The sequence below is a fragment of the Rhyacophila brunnea genome, unplaced genomic scaffold, assembly GCF_057557595.1.
Source record: "Rhyacophila brunnea isolate RB1 unplaced genomic scaffold, BYU_Rbru_1.0 scaffold_17, whole genome shotgun sequence".
Lineage (NCBI taxonomy): Eukaryota > Metazoa > Arthropoda > Insecta > Trichoptera > Rhyacophilidae > Rhyacophila > Rhyacophila brunnea.
The window spans coordinates 9,019,214-9,041,652 of record NW_028232827.1 but is presented as its reverse complement, the minus strand read 5'-3'; the positions used below and the strand labels follow the sequence as shown (position 1 = coordinate 9,041,652).

At 34.7% G+C, this 22,439-nt stretch overlaps 1 protein-coding gene across 1 annotated transcript; it reads right to left on the bottom strand.

Annotated features, from left to right (window-relative positions):
* Window positions 1-2,111: 2,111 nt before the first annotated feature.
* Dd (CTD nuclear envelope phosphatase 1-like protein dullard) lies at window positions 2,112-20,787 on the bottom strand. Its single transcript, XM_085944158.1, has 7 exons — window positions 20,527-20,787; window positions 20,347-20,413; window positions 17,911-18,101; window positions 12,533-12,645; window positions 11,166-11,281; window positions 9,769-9,942; window positions 2,112-4,837 (listed from the first exon to the last, which is right to left on the bottom strand). Exons 1-6 carry the CDS (start codon window positions 20,695-20,697, stop codon window positions 9,797-9,799), a joined length of 804 nt encoding a protein of 267 aa, XP_085800284.1. The 5' UTR covers window positions 20,698-20,787; the 3' UTR covers window positions 2,112-4,837; window positions 9,769-9,796.
* Window positions 20,788-22,439: the final 1,652 nt, after the last annotated feature.

Below are 22,439 nucleotides of genomic sequence, written 5' to 3'. Positions count from 1 at the left end.
AACCGCATTACAAAACACCTGAGTTCGTGAGCGGACACAGCAGCCTTTGGTGATTGGGGTAATCACAAAGAGACGTTTTACATGGCTGGGACATGTGTTCCGGATGTCACCAAAGAGTGCGACACTTTGTACCCTTGTTACACAGCCTCAAGGGTTCCGTCGTCGTGGCCGGCCCTCCTTCACCATGCAGTAGTGCTACAAGAGCGATCTATGCACTGCAGGTTTGGCATGCCGGGAGGCGCAAGAGTTGGCGATGGATCGAGGGAAGTGGCGCGAACTTGTGCTTGCCCTATGACCCAATGCTGGGTTGTGACAAGGTGAAAGAAGAAAGGTATTTTTATAGTCCACTAAAACAAATTAAATCAAAAAAATTATGCAAGTAAACAAAGGTATAGATCCTTTCATGGGTCAGATGATGTTACATGGGTTTGAGACATCAATCCGTGAGAATGGAGCATGACAGCGTTGGTTTAATTAACAAGTGTGCAGTGTCTGCGATGAACTGGATATCGTAAAATTAAAAAGACCCGACTCCTACTACCACTGGACAACGGAGTAGAAAAGGATTTCTAGACCCTCAGTGCATTCGAGGGCAAGGGAGAGGAGACGGTGGAAAGCGATGTTTGAGGTGGTCAGGGTCCACACCGGGCTGTAGCGATATTAATAATATCACTAAGACACGATTTTGTCGACAATACATCATGGTATGAGAGGATTTTATCTTCTTATGTATTCAATCGTTTCAACAAAATAAATTATTTGAAATCATAATAAAATATAATTGATGACCAAGGGATCTCTTATGAAATCAGAATGTGTCATTCAAGTAGTGTTGCCAATGTAGTTATGTTATCTGATATGTATAAAATATTTTGTTCTGCTTTTGACAAACACAGAAATTTATTGTCCTCATTGTGAGTACACATAGGTATGTTAATGACAATGTAAAAAAATCTGAGAGATCAAACAGAAAATACACATTAATAATAAATACATAGTTGCGTAAGCACGCTAATATTATATTATAACGTATTTGTACAATCATTACAAGTAATGGCTACTTGTGTCATGAAATCAAATGAACCAGATCAGCCGCATACGCGAACAAGTATCTTTTATTAAACGGACGGGTAGAAAACTATATAAATTTTATTTTATTACAAATTACACTGTCGTATTATTTGAATTTAGAATTAATAGACAAAATTTTTGAATTAAAAAAAACAGCAGATGCGATCGGATAAAACATTCAATATTAATTATCTATGACACAAAATCAATTGAGAAAATTTGTATATGCAGTAAAACCTTGTTAATACGAATTCCACGGGACCGAAAATTGAAAAAAAAATCGAAATATGAAATGCATAGGAAAACATTAAAATTTTGAATGTTTTTTTTCATTTTCATTAATTTCGTTTACGATCATAGATGTGCCTACCAAATTTCCAATATAATTCTTTCAAATTAAAATCTGTGCAAATACTAAAATATGTGTTGAGCTAGAATTATAAAAAAATACGAAATATTTTTTATTTTTTCAATTTGTCAACACAATTGATTGGTATTGGTTCTCTAGTAAAACTATGTGAAAATCCAATAAACAATCAACAATTAAATAAATACATACAGCCCTGAAACATGTGAGTTATTGTTTTTCCTTTGAGTGGAGTGCAGTTGTGCCACTGATGTGTTAATGGGTTATAAAATGTTAGGATTATTTTTATTACTTTATGATGTTTTAAGAAAAGTCTGTCACAATTTTCAATGACTGGCTCATGAAATAGTGTACTTTATTACGATTTATTGAATATTTTTCTATGCCAGGACTCTGAAATCATTTCGAATTAAAGGTATGGTTTTATATGAAAATAATGTTCAAGGGACTTTTTTTCATGAAAATTTCGAATTACGCCGAATTTCTAATTAGCCGTGTTCTTATTAACGAGGTTTTACTGTAGAATCGGCATTTCGATAAACAATATGACAACGGTTTTAATTAAAATATTCTCAAACAGTGCAATAATCATTTGCAAGAAAAAAAACAAGTGCATATCTTTAAAGTAATATTTTTTTTATAAATTCATGTACTTATAAATATTTTTATTATTATATTGGGTGACTTTTAAGTCGCCTGACAAATTTACATTAGACTATTAAATGTATGAAAATGGTACAATTTAATAATTACAAATACTTAAATTTTGTCAACTTTAGATACGGTAATCTAAGATCATAAGGAAGTATCTCCGCTGCATCATTTAAGGGAGAGGAACTATCACACTAACACTAAAACATAGCCCCAGGTTTGTAATCATAATATAACAAAGAACACATCTGTAAATTGTAGAAAAAATAATGTAACACATTCAAAATATATCTACATAATATGTATTATATCATATTAACATTGCGTCAACTGAATGCAGAACTATTCTAACGTACATTTGGATTGTTTTACGAGAGAGTTCTTTGAAACAACTTACTGAAGTTATTTATTATTTTTATGGATAAATGAATGCATCATATTTTAGTAAGATTATTGAGAAACAGTGGCCGAGTTTGGTTATCTGGGATCGACTATCAGTGGAAAGGGCAGATGTGAATCAGATATAAGAAGGCGCACACAGATTACAAAAAATGCGATGACACGTCTTACCACCATATGGAAAGATGGGGGAATTTCGATTGCCACAAAAATGATGCTTGTGCAAACATCAGTGTTCTCTATATTTTTATACGGAGTCGAGTCATGGACCCTAAAGGCAAGGGAACGGAAGGCAATTGATGCCTTTGAGATGTGATGTTGGCGCCGAATGCTTCGTATTTCTTGGACGGAGCACAGAACGAACCAGTCAATCATCCAGAGACTGCAGATAAAGGAACGGCTCTCGACAATATGTCTGAGACGAATTCTGCAGTTTTTTGGACATATTGTTTGGCGTAGACCGGACATCCTGGAGAGACTGGTGGTTTTGGGTGTCCTCCAGGAAAGGCGAAGCAGAGAAAGAGCGTCTGCTCGCTGGAGCGACCAAGTGAAAGAGCTGCCTGGGGGCACCTTTCATTCTGCCCTGCGAGAAGCGGAAGATCGAGAAGGATGGAAAGTCTTAGTGGCGGAAAGTCGCTCAAAGAATGGTAAAAATTAAAAAGTGGTTATGATCCTCAGCCATGTGTATGACCATGAAAAAGAAAAGATTGATGAAAAAAATGGTGCATACACTTGTCTATATAAATAATAAATAACTGAAGTAGGCTGTTTCAAAAAACTCTTATGCAAAAAATTTCAAATGTGAGTTAGAATAGTTCTGCATTCAGCCGACCACTTTGACTCATTTTAGTAATACATATCGGAACAAAAAATCATAAAGGTGGAAATTCAGATTTTCTATAATTTATCAAACACAATTAATTTTTTTCACATTAAAAACAGCACGATCTAATACTAGTGCGTATGTTGAATGAATGTAGTTATAAGTTTGAAGTCACGGAATCTCGGATTCCCAACCCATTGGTCACAACCCAAATAACAGAAAATTCAATTTTAATTGGTGTCACTGTTTGAAAAACGGATTTTCGAATATGGACCTTCTTCGGACGGAAATGCATGTAGGCATTTTTTATTTTGTTTAAAATCTATGTGTGTAGTGTATTCATGTGAGACGCTGAAAAAACATACTGACATTGGTGAAACATAGAAATCTTCCAGAGACTAGAAAAAGTGTAATGTTCCACACTAAGAAACAGAAGCTAGTAAAGTGAATAGAAATAGAATTGTTGACTATCAACATGATGTATGGTTTAATTTTCTCATTATATTTAATGTGTTTTTGTCACGCCGTATTAAAAAAGGCTATTTTTATAAAAATGTGACACGGAGTCGCTGGTTACATGGCTATTATAAAAGGGTGTTGACTCAAAAAAGGTTGGGAAACCATTGACTAAATAAAAAAAATTAAGCACCTGGATTATTAAAAATACATCAGCATTTATATCAGCGATCTAGAATAGTGGTAGAAGGGTAGATTAAGACATAGACATGGTTGCATATCCTGCCGACTTTACTCTCATTAAAATTTAAGCCTTTGAACATTGTCGGTGATAGTGACCATAGATAATATAGAATTAAGCTATAAATCAAAATATGGATATTAAATTTGATCAATTAGAATCATAGAAATCATTTACGAAACTCGTTTAGCAAAATTTAGTTGCTTGTGTGCACAATTGTATTTATTCTGTCGACAATTTATGGTTGAAACTATTTTGCATGAATATATATTCGCAGAAATATCTTTGGATAAAAAGATGGTAACCATAGTCTGAAAACACTTCTATCGGCCGAATTTTAAATCAGGTTTTTTGACAATCAATTAAGCTTACAATTATTAGTGAATTTCATAGATGGCGTACTCAACTTGATTTAAACCAAAATGATAGATGATATTATTTTATTCCAAGCCTTTCAATTTAGATATACCCTTTTACCACGAAAACTCTGCAAAGCGACAATCTTCCAAATGAAACAATGAATAATAAAAAAATCATTTGAACAGCGCTCTCCCTTATGAATACATGTCACGAGCCACAAATTAATTAAGTTAGAGTCTTAAATGTTTCTTTAGCGAGTCTCCTGCCCGGAGATAACCTAAGCAGCGAAAGATCACACTGAATTGTTTAACATCTACTGTCTGACGAGCGGATGGTGCAGGCGCAGGGTGATCGGACGCTGACTCTGCGCGAGGATAAACCGTTTAAGAAGTCTGCATCCGCCTTCATTTCACTTCTTTGCACCGTGTTGACTGATGATGAGACTTCTTAAGTCACCACACCTGCTCTCCTGTAATGAAGAGAAAAATGAGATAATTATTTACCATATAATATGATATGAGAGAAACTACCAAGCAAGACTGCAATCTGCGGTTGTGCTGTGCCACGGGAGATTTGAAGATGTTTGGCCAAAATAATCGGAAAGGAGTGGAGATAGCAATTTCTTCCGAGATGGAGTAAGTGGAGGTCAAGTGTTATATAGACAAGAATGATGACACATTGAAACCTCCAAGGCTCCTTCGCTTGCCTACTAAAAACCAGTTGTGTGTCGGTGAGCTTTGACTATTGTATATTATCATTTGCAATTATATAAAGATATATTATGCTTTAGTATGTATACAATATTAATAAATAATTGAAACCTGAACTTAGACCTGAGACTGAGTATGATTCGATGTTATGTCCTCTAAAATATTTTATATCACACATAACATACATCAGTGGCAAAGAGTGACTTTTGGAAACAGGTAGGCTGTGGAGAAAGCACATTTGTTAAATGTATTTACGGGAAATAAGAAGATAATCCGACATAACTACTGATGAATAGGTAGGTACATAAAAACCGATGAAATTTCAAAAGCTCACTGATGGTATAAAATTAAGCAATTAATTTGAATTATGTATTTTCCTAAATATAAACGCAAGATACACTCAAAATATATTGAAAATATCCGTTGTTGTGAATCTGTTCCATAAGAATTTATAATTTAACCCGTAAACTAGACATTTTGAAATATTTCTATTTTTTAAAACACAGACTTAGATACAATATCAGATTTCAACTGACATAATTGGCTGAATAAATTGTCTTAGTCTATGAATAAACTAACTGACAAATAAAAATTACGAGATAAATTATTTATTATTTTTAACAACAATCAATATTTATATGTGATTGAATCCCATAGAAATTATTTTTTTAAATTATCTTATAAATTATTTTGAATAAATGTGCACTTACGTAAAATATAAGCGTTCCTTAAATAGCTTACCAATTTAAATGGGCCGCCGCAGACGTGTTGAAATTATGAGAAACAAACTTCATATAAAAAAAGTCTTCGATTCACGCGAACGTAATCCATACAATATGTGAAACGAAACGAGATGTCGCTTATTTTTTTAAACCTTCGAGACATGCCATAAATGGTGCTTATTGAAATAGTGGAAAAGATCGTAAAATTATATGATAGATGTCGTTGGGCATATTGAATATATTATTATGTGATTATATTATTTAATATGTCAATATAAAATTAAAAATATTTTTCTTAAGAAGGTAGGCTTTAAATAATCGCCTAGTATGGAGTCATGAATATATCATGAATACCAAACCCACTGACATAAATCACATTCTCAAAAAATCAAGTTTTGAGAAAAACTAGAGCACTATTTTTTATAACAACAAAAAAGAAATGATTTCCCTTTATCCTTTCCGTTCACGAGAATACTCAAAGACGAGACTGAAACTAAAATTCCAGCCAGTATCTATCTAGCTAATATAATTCAATGGCGGCTCACTGACGGCAAGACTGGAATCTCTGTTTCAAAATGTTTGAGACCGAAACCAGAGAGACACGAAAAGCTAGTCTGCTAGTCTACCAGTCTCTCAGTTTCCAGTCACCCATAAAACAGTGGTACCAATATAAATAGATTCGATGAAAAATCATATTTTATTACCAAAATTGGTAGCACTGAACTGAACCGAACAAGCAATAAGACAAGTCAAGACATCAAAAGTTAAAGATGGGCGAACTGATTTTTAATTTAACAGCTTAATGTCCGCGGACTCGTATTTGCGTCCTTGAAGTACGTTGTTTGCTGTCCGTGGACGCATATATGCGTCCTACGTCATACATTACATTCTATTGAAAAAATACTGGGTTATAATTGAGTTTGATTTCAAATATCGATGATAGATGGTAGTGTACACATCAACGTATTATGTAACAAAAAATAAACTATTATTTTTACTAAATAGTTTTGTAAAACTAATCCTAGATGGTAGACTAACGTGTGTGAGAAGAACACGTGCATTTTCATAATAATATGTTTGTATTTTTAAATTTTGCTGGTTTGTGTCTCTGCTTAGCGAGAGAGTGAATTCTCACACATATTTATTATACGCAATACATACAAGCAGTGGATGCTGGAATGCACCTTGGGGCCTTTGACTAAATATCGTAGTATTGGTTATTATTACACTATACGTAGTGATTTATGGAATGGGCCACATGGCATTTTTTATGGTGCAGAGTCAGATAACCGAAAACAATTATTGACGTGTTTATAGGGAAGTTGATAATAGTACGACATGTTCAAACTTAGTGACAGCGGTTCTCAACTTATGTTCACGAATTTATGTTATATATAATTTATCATTTATGAATGGGCCCATATGGCATTTTTTTATGGTGCCGAGTCATTATGATAACCGAAAACAATTATTGACGTGTTTATAGGGAAGTTGATAATATTATGACCTATTCAAACTTAGTGGCAGGGGTTCTGAACATATGTTTACGAAACAAATAAAAAAATATTTCTTTGAAATTTTTCTAAATATGTTCCATCTCCTCCGCCTATTTTGAGGTGAATAAAAATAAAATTTATATATGAAGATTACAATCATAAAAGATTAGCATGAGAAGAGCAATTTTCGCGACGTTTTAACCGATAGTTCAAAAAGACTGAATACAATTTACTTATATAGATTGTATAAAAACTTATAAGACACTACCCAGATTTCTTTAATACCTACTAATAAGAGTAATATGAACCTATGATTTCTCAGAATGACTGAAAAAAATAAGGAAACAAACTTACATGGGGATGGGGTCGAATCTGCAACAGGGATGATTTGAGAAGCAGAGATTTTTAAACTTTGGGGATTTATAATATGATATAACATTATCATTTTTGTTCGATAATGTTTGTAGCATGATTTTATCGTCGTTCTTATATTTTTATTAGATATTATTGTGGGTCTATGAGGGCAGATAATACTCACAAAAGATACAGTGTGGGTAGGAAAACCTTGTTTTTCCACTTCCTCATCAAAACAAATATGGTTTCAAGTAAAATAATCTATTTACAGCTAAATTCTTGAGAATAGTGTACTTTTTCGTGGTTTAAATCGTTCTAACCATCTGGGTTTCACCTTTCGGCATCTTCAGATTCAATATAGGTCTATCGATGACGTAAACACAAGTTGCAATTGTGTATTTACCAATCAACCCATAAATGATAGGTGGAATTTGTTATTATCTATAATATATTTTTTTATGATTTTCTAAAATACTTGTATTCTACAATTGTATTTAAAGAGTTCATCCAATTAAATTCTCACACCTATGATCATAAAAGCAAAGAAAACAATGTGAAAAAGTAGATTTTACATATTTAAAAAAAAGACCTTTTAGTAGATTTAAGTTTTTTTCACTAAACCACATAAGTATGCAACCCACAGATATAGAACCACTGCTCAAATTGCATTGATTTATGCGGCGAAGTATCTGGAAGCCATCAAATCAAATTTGGTTAAGATATCTCAATTGGTTTACAAGTTATAGTGAATTTAGTGAAATGACCATTTTTTGCGAATTTTTTGCAAAATCGCCCGGCCGCCAGGTGTAGTTCAATGAAAAAACATGCGGACATTAAGCTGTTAAAATTTGCGGCAGAAGTTGAGAAATACTCCTGTCTGTATAATTACAGGTTGCCAGAATATTACCGTAAAGATATTACGGAAAAAGCTTAGAATGAAGTAGGAAAGACAATGGGTTTGACAGTTTGAGGTTATAATATTATTATTGCAAGTGGGTTTCAGTAGCGCCGTGTGCGAAGCACAGGTATTGGCCAGTCAATGAGTTCCATCAGCAACCAGTTTGTCGTATTTTAGTTTCTCCATGAGCGAAGGGCCTCAATGATATTGTCGATTTGCATTATTTTTTAAATATATTCTATAAAACTGGGAATATCTGGGATCAAGCATTACCCCTCAAAACGACATCAGCCAAGAAGTTAGCAGAAGGATTACTCTGGCAAACAAATCTTACTACGGTTTACAGAAACACTTCAGATCAAGACTCCTCTTAAAGAAAACTAAGATAAAGTTATACAAAACCCTCATCAGACCCATATTAACCTATGGGTCGGAATGCTGGGCTTTATCAAAAAAAGATGAGAGGAAGCTAGATATCTTTGAAAGAAAGATATTAAGAAGAGTCTTCGGAGCTGTATGTGAGGAGGATGGCACGTGGCGACGTGCTACAACCATGAACAATATGCGTTGTATGAAGATCCCCCTGTAGTCTCACATGTGAAAGTGGGATGACTTCGTTGGGCAGGCCATGTCTCAAGGATGTAGGACATCCAACCACCAAAGAGGCTTCTCTTCAACAAACCAGAAGGGAAAAGGAGGGTCGGGAGACCTAGACTGCGGTGGCTGGACTGTATAGAAAGAGACACAGCATCCCTGAGACTAAGGCGATGGAGGGAGCTTGCGGCAGACAGATGGGAGTGGAGACGTCTCCTGGAGGCGGCCAAGACCCACATTGGGTTGTAGTGCCGATGATGAATGAATTCTATAAAACTCATTCTGTCTCCTTCTTGAGATGTGCAATCCATCATAACAATGTAAGAAATACGGATTGCTGATTGGTTAGAAAGGCTTTAATGCCAGAACAGAATTCACCCAAAATAAATCTAAGGAAATAAATGGCACATGCTTTAAAGTGATTTTTGATACCTAACTATTTTTCTTAATTAAAGAAGCTGCACAATAACCTCCGTGATCGGTATAAGTACAGCTCCCCCAAACTGTTCTGGGTAGTAGACGAGAAAGAACACCCTGGTGATGGACATCTGATAAAGAATGACGCAAGAAAATTACTCTTGGCAAATGGAGCATGACATTAAGAGGTAGTAGATAGTGGCAGTTACTATGTCGGGCAGGCGGGCAGGTGGAGTGCTAACAGATCCTCTGCAGATGAAGGTTGCGGCTGAGCACGGAGCGAACGTCGTGCGTGAAGCGCAGCGCGTCCAACATCGGCAGCAGGTTCAGCAGCGCGATGTCCAGCGGATCCGAGAACCACGACTTTATGGGTATCGCGTTATCTGCAAACAACAATCAACACACAATGATCTCAAACGCGGGCAATCGGAGAGTTTGATATACTGATGGGTTAGTGCACCGATGTGGTGTGTCCAGTTTTTTGTACATTTTGATAAACTGCATTTTAAAGAGACAATACCTTCATAAATAAGTACCCTATTTGGATTTATACTATTAACATGACACAGATGGGTATTTTGTGCATAATAACTGAATTTCGGTGAAAACTGGACATACAATATAATGTGCATTATTAACCCATAGATATATAATTAATATCTCTGTGAAAACATACTGAAATTTACTCCTTACTGGTGAAAAGTGTTGTAAAAATATGAGATTTAAAAAAATATTTTTTTATTTATAGATAAATTTACAATTTAAAAAAAAACTGTTGAGAGCATTCGCAGACTGCACTTTTTTTAATCGCAATTTCTTAATCAATTTCTGAATGAAATAAAAATGATAATTATCTATTCAGACTTTAAAAATATTTGTTTACAAAAGATGTTTCGTGTTCTGACCAGTGGCGCCTGCCTCAACACCATACAATAGCACTGCACTCCTTAAAATTTTATAAAAGAAAACATCACTACGATAATTCATACTCATCAGGGACGTCACTCATTTGTCTGAGCGTTAACTACAGTCGAACTTGGTTATTACGATCACGGAAATGGCGAGATCTCGGATGTAATGCGGAAACATTCGTTGACATTTTAAGCAATAAAATCCAACTGGGCAGTTAACTAGACCGATGCCGCCGGGATTGGTGTTTTCGCCGACAAAATTGAAAAAAGTATCCACGCATATGGTTGAAATTGCATGTAAAAAATCCAAGCTTTGTGAAGTCAATGGGTACCTACCAGCGCCGACACCTCAGCATTTCATTACAATAAACAACTTCTTTTGTAGTTTATGAATGCCATGCTTGTTTAGGGGATTTTTACGATGGTTTTCAGATTTTTTATGTTCTATGCTTAAATAGAACGTGGCGCGAAAAATGTTATATAACGAGTAATGCTTATAATGAGCAAATTCAGTTGGTCCCATCTTCCTCATAATAACCAAGTTCGACTGCATTATCAAAATTAATGCACCCTAATCACTATGTCTGATTGAATGTGGATGAAAGGTGTGAACGGTGTACGTGAAATTTAATAATTTAAATTTTACAATAATATAGTTGAATAGCCATATAATAACGAATATGATAAAAGCTTACCCGGATACCCCCTATATGCACCCGGAGAATTGTCAAGGATAAATATTCTATTGAGATCATTGCATATGGAAGACAGGTCCTTTGTGTAGGTACCCAAGTCGGGCGTGCAGTGCTGCCTGGAAACAAATACAAAAATTGACTGTTACACAACATTCCATCTAAAGAATTTGATACTTTTATGAATCAACTATTTCCAGCTTTATACATCATTTTTATTGTTTACATTTCAAAGAAACAAACATGTCAGCAAAAATATTATTAAGCAATATAATATTTTAAGAAAACTTTTTGTCAAGATTGGAAAACGAGGTGATTGAACCCGTTACTAGATTTAAAAAAAATCAGTATGTGTCAGTGGCGAAGACTCCATACTATGCGATTATTTAAAGCCTACCTTCTTAAGAAAAATATTTTTTAAATGCTTATTGAGATATTTATATACTTAATCACTTCATTATTTTATGTTATATAAAAATAATTTATTTTGCCAACGAGATCGCATATGTAGGAATGTATTACAGTATTACACAGTTTACAAAACAACTGCAAAGGTATTAAAAAAAACCACAGCGCGCCGCGCCGTAAATTAAATAATAAATGCCGCAACTTCTCGACGTAAATAAATTTCCGATTATGTTTGGAATAATTCTGAATTTTTTTTGTATGGACTTTACGTCTCGTAACCTCAGCAAGTCTGCTGATTTGTACGAAATGAGGCAAGCTCCTTTCGCAGAGCCTAAAACATTCGCGCATAATATTGTTGTCACGACTGCGCACTTTGTCCAAAATCATTAATAATTAGATAATTAAAAAAATAATTTCAACGGCGTTTAATCGAATATTAATAAATAAGTAAGTATAGATTGTTTTTAAAAATAAAAATAAATTTTATCTAATGATTTTTGATGGGTATACATGTTTTGAAAAATACGTAATTTAAACACATCGCTCATTTTTATGTCGTCAATGAGTTTTTGAAGTTTCATTGAATTAGTGTGTCGTTATCATTTATTAGTGTGTGCCTATTCATTAGTAGTAAATATCGTACTATTCTCGTAAGTATACCTGACAAGTGTGCTCTTTTTATCATATCTCCACAGCCTACCTCTTTCCAAAAGTTACCCTTCGCCACTGGTATGTGTAGTAATCACATGCGGCAAATGTGAAACTTATTGTTTTGCTCTCCATTCTCGGACACATGTAGAGCTATTTCATATAATTGGTTTTTTATTCAAAACAAATCACTTTTTTATTATTCGTCAAAAGACCCGAATCCAATTAAATTTTATTCATTCATAAAATATATTAACCAAAAAAAAAAGGAAATCAACACACGTAACAATAATTAGACATGTGACTAAAAATACCTATAATATCGCTGTCTTAAGACTCCCCTTCCATCGTCAAGTTTGTCAGCCACAGCTGCACCATATATCTCCATTGACGCCGTAAACACCACAAGGTCATACCATTGTGAGACCTGCAACAATAAATTATTATATTTTTATTAATAACTTTATAATATGTCCGATTTGCCTACAGCTTTAACGCCTCAATGACATTGAGCGAGATTACAAGCTACATGCCGGCGAATTTACTATCTGCTTGTAAACTCACCCAGTGTAATCATCTAACTAGCTAACAAGCAGATTTAAAACAATCTACGAGAAGAGTTGAAAGCTGGGCTACTTTACTCGCTGGCGTATGGGCTTGTTAGCTAGTAAACTAGCTGTATGTCATCATTAACGCCCACGGTGGCCGCGCGGCATAAGCGTTGGACTATAAAGCCGTGGGTCCCAGGTTCGAATCCTGGGTCTGGCAAGTACACATATTGTTTTTCAATTTGTGTGTGTCAGGGTATGGACCTAATAGGTTGAGCAAGTGGCTGACATCCATTTCTCGTAAAAAACAAAATCTGTCAATACAAACCTCCACTCTGTGGAGGCCCGTATGATCCTATCAGGATCGGACATGGTCGAATGTCATCATAGTTGCTTGTGAACTAGCTGTGAGCACGAGTAAGTTAAAGAAACAACAAATGGTTTCAACTCGCTAGCTTGTTGGTTTCTGAGCGAATGGAAAGTTTTGTGTGTCATCTTCACTATCGCACTAGCTGACTCGCCCACTTTTAAACTCGCCGACTAGCAGCTGGTAAACTCGGTCAATGTAAATGAGCCCTAAGCGATTTCAATTCCCAATTCACTTGAGTCATGACTATAAGTAAAAAGTTATAACATCAATCCTTCCAGTGACAAGAAATAACTGACATGAATGCTTTCCCCACGATTAATTGTATGGTGGACTGTAATGAACGGATAGGTAAGTAATTAAAAAAATCTTGTCTATGTCAGAGGCTGAAAGATTATCTTTGGGAAAAATAACATAAAACATAATATTCTAACGAAGCAAACACACAATCAGAACTACATAATATGACTACAGGCGGCCCAAGACTTACGTACGTAATTGGTTCCTGAAAATGTGTATGAATGTAGAATGTTTGAAAGTGGAGTAATATAAAAAAAACATCCAAAAGTGTACTTCAAAATATTTATTTATCGATGGCTATAATAAAGTAAACAAGGCGTATTAACAATCAGATGTTTTCTTTATAAACTTGTCAAGAGAGTCGATCTCGGTTATTACGATCACGGATATAGCGAGATCTCGGATGTAACGAGGAAACATTCATTGATATTTTAGTTTATGATTTTCTCTATACATTTATTCACTTTTATAACGAGCTCCTTATGGGATATACCGAGCTAAAATATCGTCAAAAATTTTCTCAAAACTGTTAATGTGTCGATCGTTTAAAAACATTTCGACCCTAAGCAATAAAATCAGACCAGACAGGATGCTACCGGGTTCGGATTACGTTTATGATAATAGTTAAGTGTCTAAGTACCTACCTAATTGGTGTTTTCACCGACAAAATTGAAAAAGTATCCACGCATATGGTTGGAAAAAAAAATCCAAGGTTTGTGAAGTAGGTGTTCATTACATTACAACAAACAACTTCTTTTGTAGTTTATGAATGCCATGCTTGTTTCGGGGAAAAATTCTGATTGTGTATTTTTAGTCCAGTCAAATTGGACTGAAAAATACGTTATGGTTGCAAAAGGTGGGGTAGAAGATTTTTTTTTCTACTTCTGTATATGGTAAAGAGTGAGAAAAAAACGAGTTTGCTAATTCGGCTGACATCGGCACAACCGCGAAATTTTGGAAATTTTTTTGGTTTTTCACTTATATCTCAAAAACGGTTGGTCGTAGCAAAAATATTGTTGTATACAAAATTAAAGCTTATTAGATTTCCTAAAATGTTTATATAATACATTGTTTTTCTGAGACATACATTCTATTATTATAAATTTAATAGTTACATATCAGCTACTCCAATCACTTTCCACTCTGCATTACGTACATATGTATTTGCACGATAGAACTTAGTATATATTCAATAAAAAATTTGGTAATGAAGCACATGTCACTTTAGACCGCATGCGGCCCACGGGTCGTGGTTCGTGCATGGCTGGTTTAATATATAAAAATTAAATATGGGACCGCCAGCTTTCGATGTATCCAACTGGAGAGATAATAGAGAACAATGTTGAAAATGTCGGTAGCCCACACCGGGGTGTAGCGTCATAATAGTGCCTGTACATGTGCATGCATTTACCGGCAGCAATAGTGAGTATTTAAACAATAACCGTTTACACATAAAAGTGCTGACTGTCTCTCCAATTCATTCTTTAAGAGTAAAAGAGACGCGATGCATTTTATCGTACTATTTCGTACAATTTGACAGGTAGTGAAAATCAGTCAACCTGAGAATTCGTTCGTAGTTCATTTTTTTGCCGGCAGGTTCGCCACTATCGTTCTGCCGCTCAGGCGCAGATCGAAAAAATCCTACTGTCGCATAAAAATTCAGAAGCTTCCAAACTTATTTAATTCATGCATGCAAGCTTGCATGTTTACCCATACATTTTCTTGTTATGGCCGCAATAATGCGTACTGTCAGCAGTAAATCTATGCACGTGTAAACGGGGTATTAATAATAATAATACTCATTGTGCGTATTGAATTTAGATTGTCAGGTAATATTTTTTTTTCATAGAGTCGAGAGAGTGTAGGAATTGATTGTGCGGCACACAACTTATAGTACGTTATACAGCTATAAATATATCCAAAACATAAACATAAGTAATTTCGGGATATATTTACACACTTACTGATAAGACAAAAAAATGCTTGCTCAATGTTTATGAATAACAATTTTCTATCGATGCTTTGGAAATTCTATGATAAAGTATTTATGAAGTTTACAGATAGTAACTCCATTGTCCTTTATTCAATCAACGAGGTCAGTGAAACGATAACTGTGGTATATTGGATGTATACAGGGAAAAGCTATCTGAAAGTATTGATAAATAAACTTACTGCACACATCAACATTGTTAATGTGGAAATGACCAACGATGTTGAAGGAAACAGTATATTATATGAAAATGAATAATTTAACTTCAATTCATTTTTAACAAACTTTATTATTTTAGCAAAATATTAAACTGAAAAACAATATTTTTGTTTATCACCGATAACAGCTCTCGTTTTATGATTTGGTAAAATTCGTAGTAGTCAAGACCGTGATAACTCCAATCAAGGTAGTAATCACATCAAAACTGTCACAAATACTAGATGACGAGTTATTGCTAATAAATTTACAAAAAAATTAAATTGAAAACTTACTCTCATGTTTGTGCAGAACCCAATTTATAATGTAATTACCATACAAATGAACGTAGTTTTTTTAAGTTATACTTCTTTTGGGGCGTTTGGTAGAGAGTGAAATTGAGAGCTGCGCGTGCACACAGTTACGAAAGTGCGCGACAGTATGAAGTTAGCTGCGAATCAGTCAGTTGTATACAAACGCGAGTTTTAATGGTAGAATTGTTTCGTTGCCTAGGCAATGAATTTATTATTGTCGGCCATTTGCAACTCCTTACGTAAACAAACGATTAAACGTCAGAGTGACAGTTGTGACACCCAAGTTGGGTTTTAAAATCCCGAGCAATTAATAAACAAAAATATGTTTAAAAAATGAGACTTTTGACATTAGAGAATGAATTGTCATAATATTACAAACGTATAATATAAGTGACAAAAGATGGGAGATATTTTTTTTTTCTAAATCTTCTATAAAATGGGTGGATAGTATGCAAAAATGAAGTTACAGTATTTGCGACCATTGGTTTTTTAACTCTTTTCTAATATGAGTGGATATCGAAATAATGCGTTTTCAATTTAGAATGTTTACATATCGTCGTTGCGCCTTCAAAATCGGCTATGTGCATAAATTTCACAAAATAGGGTTTTTGCACCAAATATTTTATAATAATTCCTTTATAACCATAGTCAGTTTTGAAAGCGCAAGGACGGTATGTCAAATACACAATAAAATATAATACATAACGATAGATAATATGTATATCATTCTTGAAAATAACGAGCCATCAATTATTGTAAACGACTGATAACTGGAGATAAGAATACGTTGTTTACAAACGTGAATAATTGTGTAAATTCTGTATAATTTAGTCATATAGTATATATGTATAAATGTAAACATTGACCTTTAAGCCAATCCAATAAAAATAGTTGACCCCTCATCATGGGTTGATGGTATTAGACAATATAATCTTATAAGTAAGCCTCATAAATCCAAAATAACTTTTCTTCGAGACAGTAAAAATTAAGTAAATACAGTGAAACCGATTCTACAGTTTTCAAGGGACCCTAAAAAAATGATAAATGCAGGATATATAATTTTTTTTTTTTAAACTCGTTTCTCAGCTAGGGGCATTTTAGTCGCGACTTTCGTGATATGAGGCAAGCCTGAGCGCCGACCAACATGGGCAAACAAAGCGACGCGACGGAAAGGTCTGGCGAGACTGAGCGCCGACTGACCTGTGCAAACAAAGCTACGCGACTGAAAGGTCTGTATGTATCATAAACAATTCTACGTAAGCGAAATGAAAAATATTCAACAAAAATGGTCAATCGGGATAATATTTGTGACGGGACCATAATATTTAGACGATAGATCGAGGAAAATGATAAATCGGGGAACGGTTAATGCGGGATTATTTAACATTGTTTTTATGGGTGTTTGGCGGGACTATCAAAAATGAAAGATCCGTGCGGGAAAACGATTTATGCGAGAACGGTAGATCGGGGATCCACTGTATCTAAATTTTAAATTCTTTTCTTTTCTTCTTTTTCTTTCGACCATGTCCGATCCTAATAGGATCATATGGGCGTCCACAGAGTGAAGGTTTTTGTATTAACAGATTTTGTTTTTACGAGAAATGGATGTCAGCCACTTGCTCAACCTATTAGGTCCATACTCAAATTGAAAAACAATATGTGTACTTGCCAGACCCAGGATTCGAACCTGGGACCCACGGCGCTATAGTCCGACGCTTAAGCCGCGCGGCCATTGTCTTTCAAGCCCTGAAAACGGGGGAAGAGCAGTATGGGAAGGTCATATATATGTCAAATATTCCAATAATTCCACATTATAAAGTGCGTTCTCTGCATTGGAACAACTATTTAACCTAATGAATTAAAGTAGCTATATCAAATTTAATAAAATAAAATGTGATATTATTTTTTTAGTTGGAAGGCCACTAAAGAGGGCATCTTCCGGCATAACTACTGAAGAAATAATCATTCCGTTACTTACGGTGTCCAAGAAATAGTCAACATGTGGACGTTTATGTACAAAGAATCTGACAGGATGCTTGTCGATCGTCACTTTGAGAATGAAATCGGGCGGCGTTCCCGGCTTCACCGTTGGCCGCTGCATGGCGTCGTGGTGAGAATGGATGAGCGTCTCATCTAAGTCTAGCACCAGCATTTTCCGTTTCACCAAACCTACAAAACAATATAATCACATCAGTTTTGAGTATATAATGAATAGAAGCATTGGGAAAACCACCGTTGACGCTAACAACAAAATCAAAAGTCACCCAAACACAGCTCAAATGGTTTCCGCCATCACGCAAGCACACCGAATTCGTAGTGACTGGACCCACATGTCACTTTCAACTATAGTTCATAGTTTTTGTATTGCAATAACATACATGATGGTGATTCTGGAAAATTTTATTCTATGTAGTCTTCGAATAATTAATATTTTATGACTCAACAGAGTTGAAACAAGGCCGCCTAAACAAGAAGGTGTCTTTGCCATTCTTATGTATGAATTACTGTTATTTACCATTTTTTGGTTTGCCATTCATTATAAAAATCTTGTTTTACACTTCCAAAATTAAATAATGTAAGGCGTTTTTCTCACAGTAAGCCGTGAAATGTGAACAAATGAATCTGGAAAGCGAAATTATTTGCAGCAGAATTTAAGAGTAATATATTTGCAGCTTCACTTTTATATAATTAGGATTGGTCTCGATAGAAAACAGTTATTTTAAACATCAGGTTACGCCATGTTTTAGAAAATTATGTACCTTATCGGTAATTTTATGGTACCTACTAGAGGTGGGAAAACTGGTCGATTTTGAAGACTAAGTATACTTACTACCAGTATAAAAAAATACTTGGTATCTAAACTTGTTCCAAAATACTTACTAGTATTTGAAATATCAGCTTTAATAGAATCGTTAAAAATACGTCGGCTTTTTGAAATGTCCCATTTTCGAGACAGGTACAGCTGGAACTGTGGCGCTAGTCACTCATGTTTCAGTAGTTATCCATTTATACAATCACGCATATAATTTGAATTCAGTTTATGTTTACAAATTACAATTATAACACTAAAAAATCGAGAAACTTGACGTGACGAAACCAGATAAACGCGTAGTCAGTTAGCGTTATCAGAACTCCGTTATTCCGGCTTGCGACTGACGTCAATTCGATGTAAATGTCTTACTCAACTAAAACTAAAATTAAAACCCGTTGCATACTAAACATACGCGAGTCGCGACGCCGAGGCGATGATTTCATACGTGGCAAGACTACGAACTAGCTAGCGGTCGGCGAGATCTCATACCATGCGTCGAACTCCTGGACTCGATAAAGTTTCATACTCAACTGAAACCAAAAACTCTGAAACCTAAAACCCTAAGGCGAACTCAAAAGTATCCTATAAAACGAACACGTGACCATTTCTGTCCTTCACTATACCAACTTTACAACAGAGGAGAAAGGGAGAACAATGACATACGTGTATCATGATATCTCGCTCGCGCGCATTTATTATCAATAGCGCTGAATAGCGAGTCACGGCGCAGATATTATCGAATGCGTTCGAATTCGAACATCTAATACGTTTCAAGTTTCTTGAAACAAGTTTATTGGGCAACAAATACTTAGTATGGGTAGTTTCATCCAAAACTTAAGTACACAAACTTGTGACAGTATTTCCAACTCACCTCTAGTACCTACTCCATGTCATCATTTTGGCTAAGGTGTTTTGAGACAAATACCAAACCACAACCTACTAATTTTTGGGTTACCGTATGTTAGGGTTTAGTTCTCAAAAGACCTCGATCACAAAAACGATATGGAGTACTTACTATAAAATTACCGGTACAAGTCATTTATGTGTAATACAGCGGCAAACACATTTTGAAAATACCCAATATACTGGATTATTTATTTTTTTGGATTAATTTAGGTTAGGTTGGATTAGGTTAGGTTAACCTAACAAATAATCCAGTATATCGGCTATTTTCAAAATGTGTTTTCCGCTGTATTCCACATAACCGACTAGTACCAAATTACCTTATCTTGACTAAAACCTGAAGTTATGAGGATAAATACCAGCAGTCTATAACTACATTCAATGGTTGATAGTAAAGTTGTAATTTCGCATACGAATATCCAGCTAAACGTCAGCTCTATCACAATGTCTCGAACTTGGGTGTGATTAATGAAAATACAAACATTAAACCGTGTATTTCTTATAAAAAAAAACATTTAAATCGTTGATTAAATGTATCTGACATGCGTTTTAACAATTTCGGCGTCTAAATATGAGCATTTTCGGCATAAAACCGTTTGTTGAAAAATGTACTTTTTTTGAGAAAAATATGATACAAGGTGAATTACACAGCGCATAATTATGCTGATTAAAGATATTGTGAGATAAATTGATACGTACTTAGCCTGTGTCGAGACACTGGCGACAGTGGATAGATTTCATATTTGACAGATTGATGCTGTGCTACCTGAAAATAGAAACAAGCACGCGGTTATGTTATGAAAATGTAATGCGAAATTGAACAACAGAGCATATCCGACGAATTAAACAATCGATGCATTTCGTGAAATCTTTACTTACAGCTCTATACTGTTTCTTGAACATATAACAAAAACAACTCCATACTTTAGATGCTAAAACCATGAACGTGCGAAGGCCCATTTGCAAGTGTTTCAGCATTTGAGATAACTTATGAATTATATCTTTGACACTAAATATAAAGAGCAACAGGTAAATAACCACATAAATCATTCATTGACGAACAATATCACAAAAAAGCGTTATATCCTAGGAGCCGTATATACACAACCCGCCATGACATAATCGACCCAAATTACTGTCAGTGACAAGAGTTGCCGGGATATAAAAATAATTTATAATCAGTTTCCTGTCAAAATCGCCTCGTCAAAAATAATAAAACATAGTTTACTTGGCCTTATTTAAACGATGACAAATGAGTGTAACAGATTTTTGCGACAAATCAGTCGATTTCGTTTTCGTGTTTTTTATTTCGTTTTCCATTCCCAATGGTTTGGGATTGTTATAGATAAAATAAATTCCTACCTAGTTCAAAATGTCACAACACACGGGGTAAAATGAGACCATTAAATGAAGATATTATATATATTTTATAAAAAGGGTGAAAGTTGTGACTATTCTAAATATATTAGGTAGGTATCTATCTACCCGTATTGTGGCCGTATTACTTAATAAAGTGTATCAACAAAAAATGTCTGACGGTAAAAATACTGTCTCTTACCGTTATATATTTTGTATACGAACGTAATGTGTAGTTATATTTATGTACTTATTAATAATTAATGGCTATGGTCTAATCTCACCCCCATGGCCCCATATAACAAATATTTGTCCTATGGTCACACTGTAATCAAATCGACGTGCCACTCTTTGAATACAAAAATGATGTGACCCAGGGACTCGTTACAAAATAGTTTATCAGCTAGTGTTTGTAAATATAATATAATAGTGCTTATACGTTTACAGCGGATACAGTAATTTGTTATTTTACTACTTGTCCTCATTTTTTCATGATAAAATTAATTGTTATAATGAGGAGGACTACTGACAAGAAAACAAAGAAAATCATGCAGGGCCTTTGCACTACAGCTAGGACCAACACATAGACTGCAAAAATTTTATTGATATTTTTAGCATTGTTGGATGCAGAAACGATGCCTAAACACATGAAATGAAAAAATAGAATCAAACTTTCGTATTATTTTCTGTAACAATTGGCTTTAGTTATTTTTATAAGAAAACGACAGAGTTTCTCCTAGAAGAAGATTTATCATATTTGGTAGTTACATTTCATGGGAAAGAAGATCCACGCTGCACTTGACTATGGCAGCTATGGAGCCATACCGAGGTAGGTATTTATCAATACCCTTGCAAATAGTGTACCTAGCTCCGACTCTTTAAGACAGTAGGAGTGTTATAGATATTCCATCATAAGGTGGCAGGTGTTCGAATTTAGAACTAAGCTCATCCCAATATAAAAGTATTGAATTAAGTACATATAAGTCAAATGTTAGCATATTGTGGTGCTCTCACTCAGCGGACAATTAATTATGTATACTTTTGGATCTATAGGTACCTAATGTGCATCGGGGATTTTCTTTAACGCACATGCCACGATCGATTCGTCAGAAGATTTTAAACGGGCCGTCGAAACAATTCAAACCAGTTAATACCATAAATTACTAAATTATTTATGAGATCAGTATTTCTCACAAATTGAGTATCTATACAATATTAGACATTAAACATTAAAAAAAACCTGCAACTATTAATATCAAAGGGTCCTATAACATAACCACACAAACAGACACTTTCGTATTTGTACACAAAAATAAGCCACTAGCATTATCATCTATGGGGTGTAATTGCAGGAGAGAGATACCTACATTAATATTTTTACTAGGTAAGTTGGTTAGTTGAAATTTATGGCTTTCATCTTATTTTTCATCGTCGGG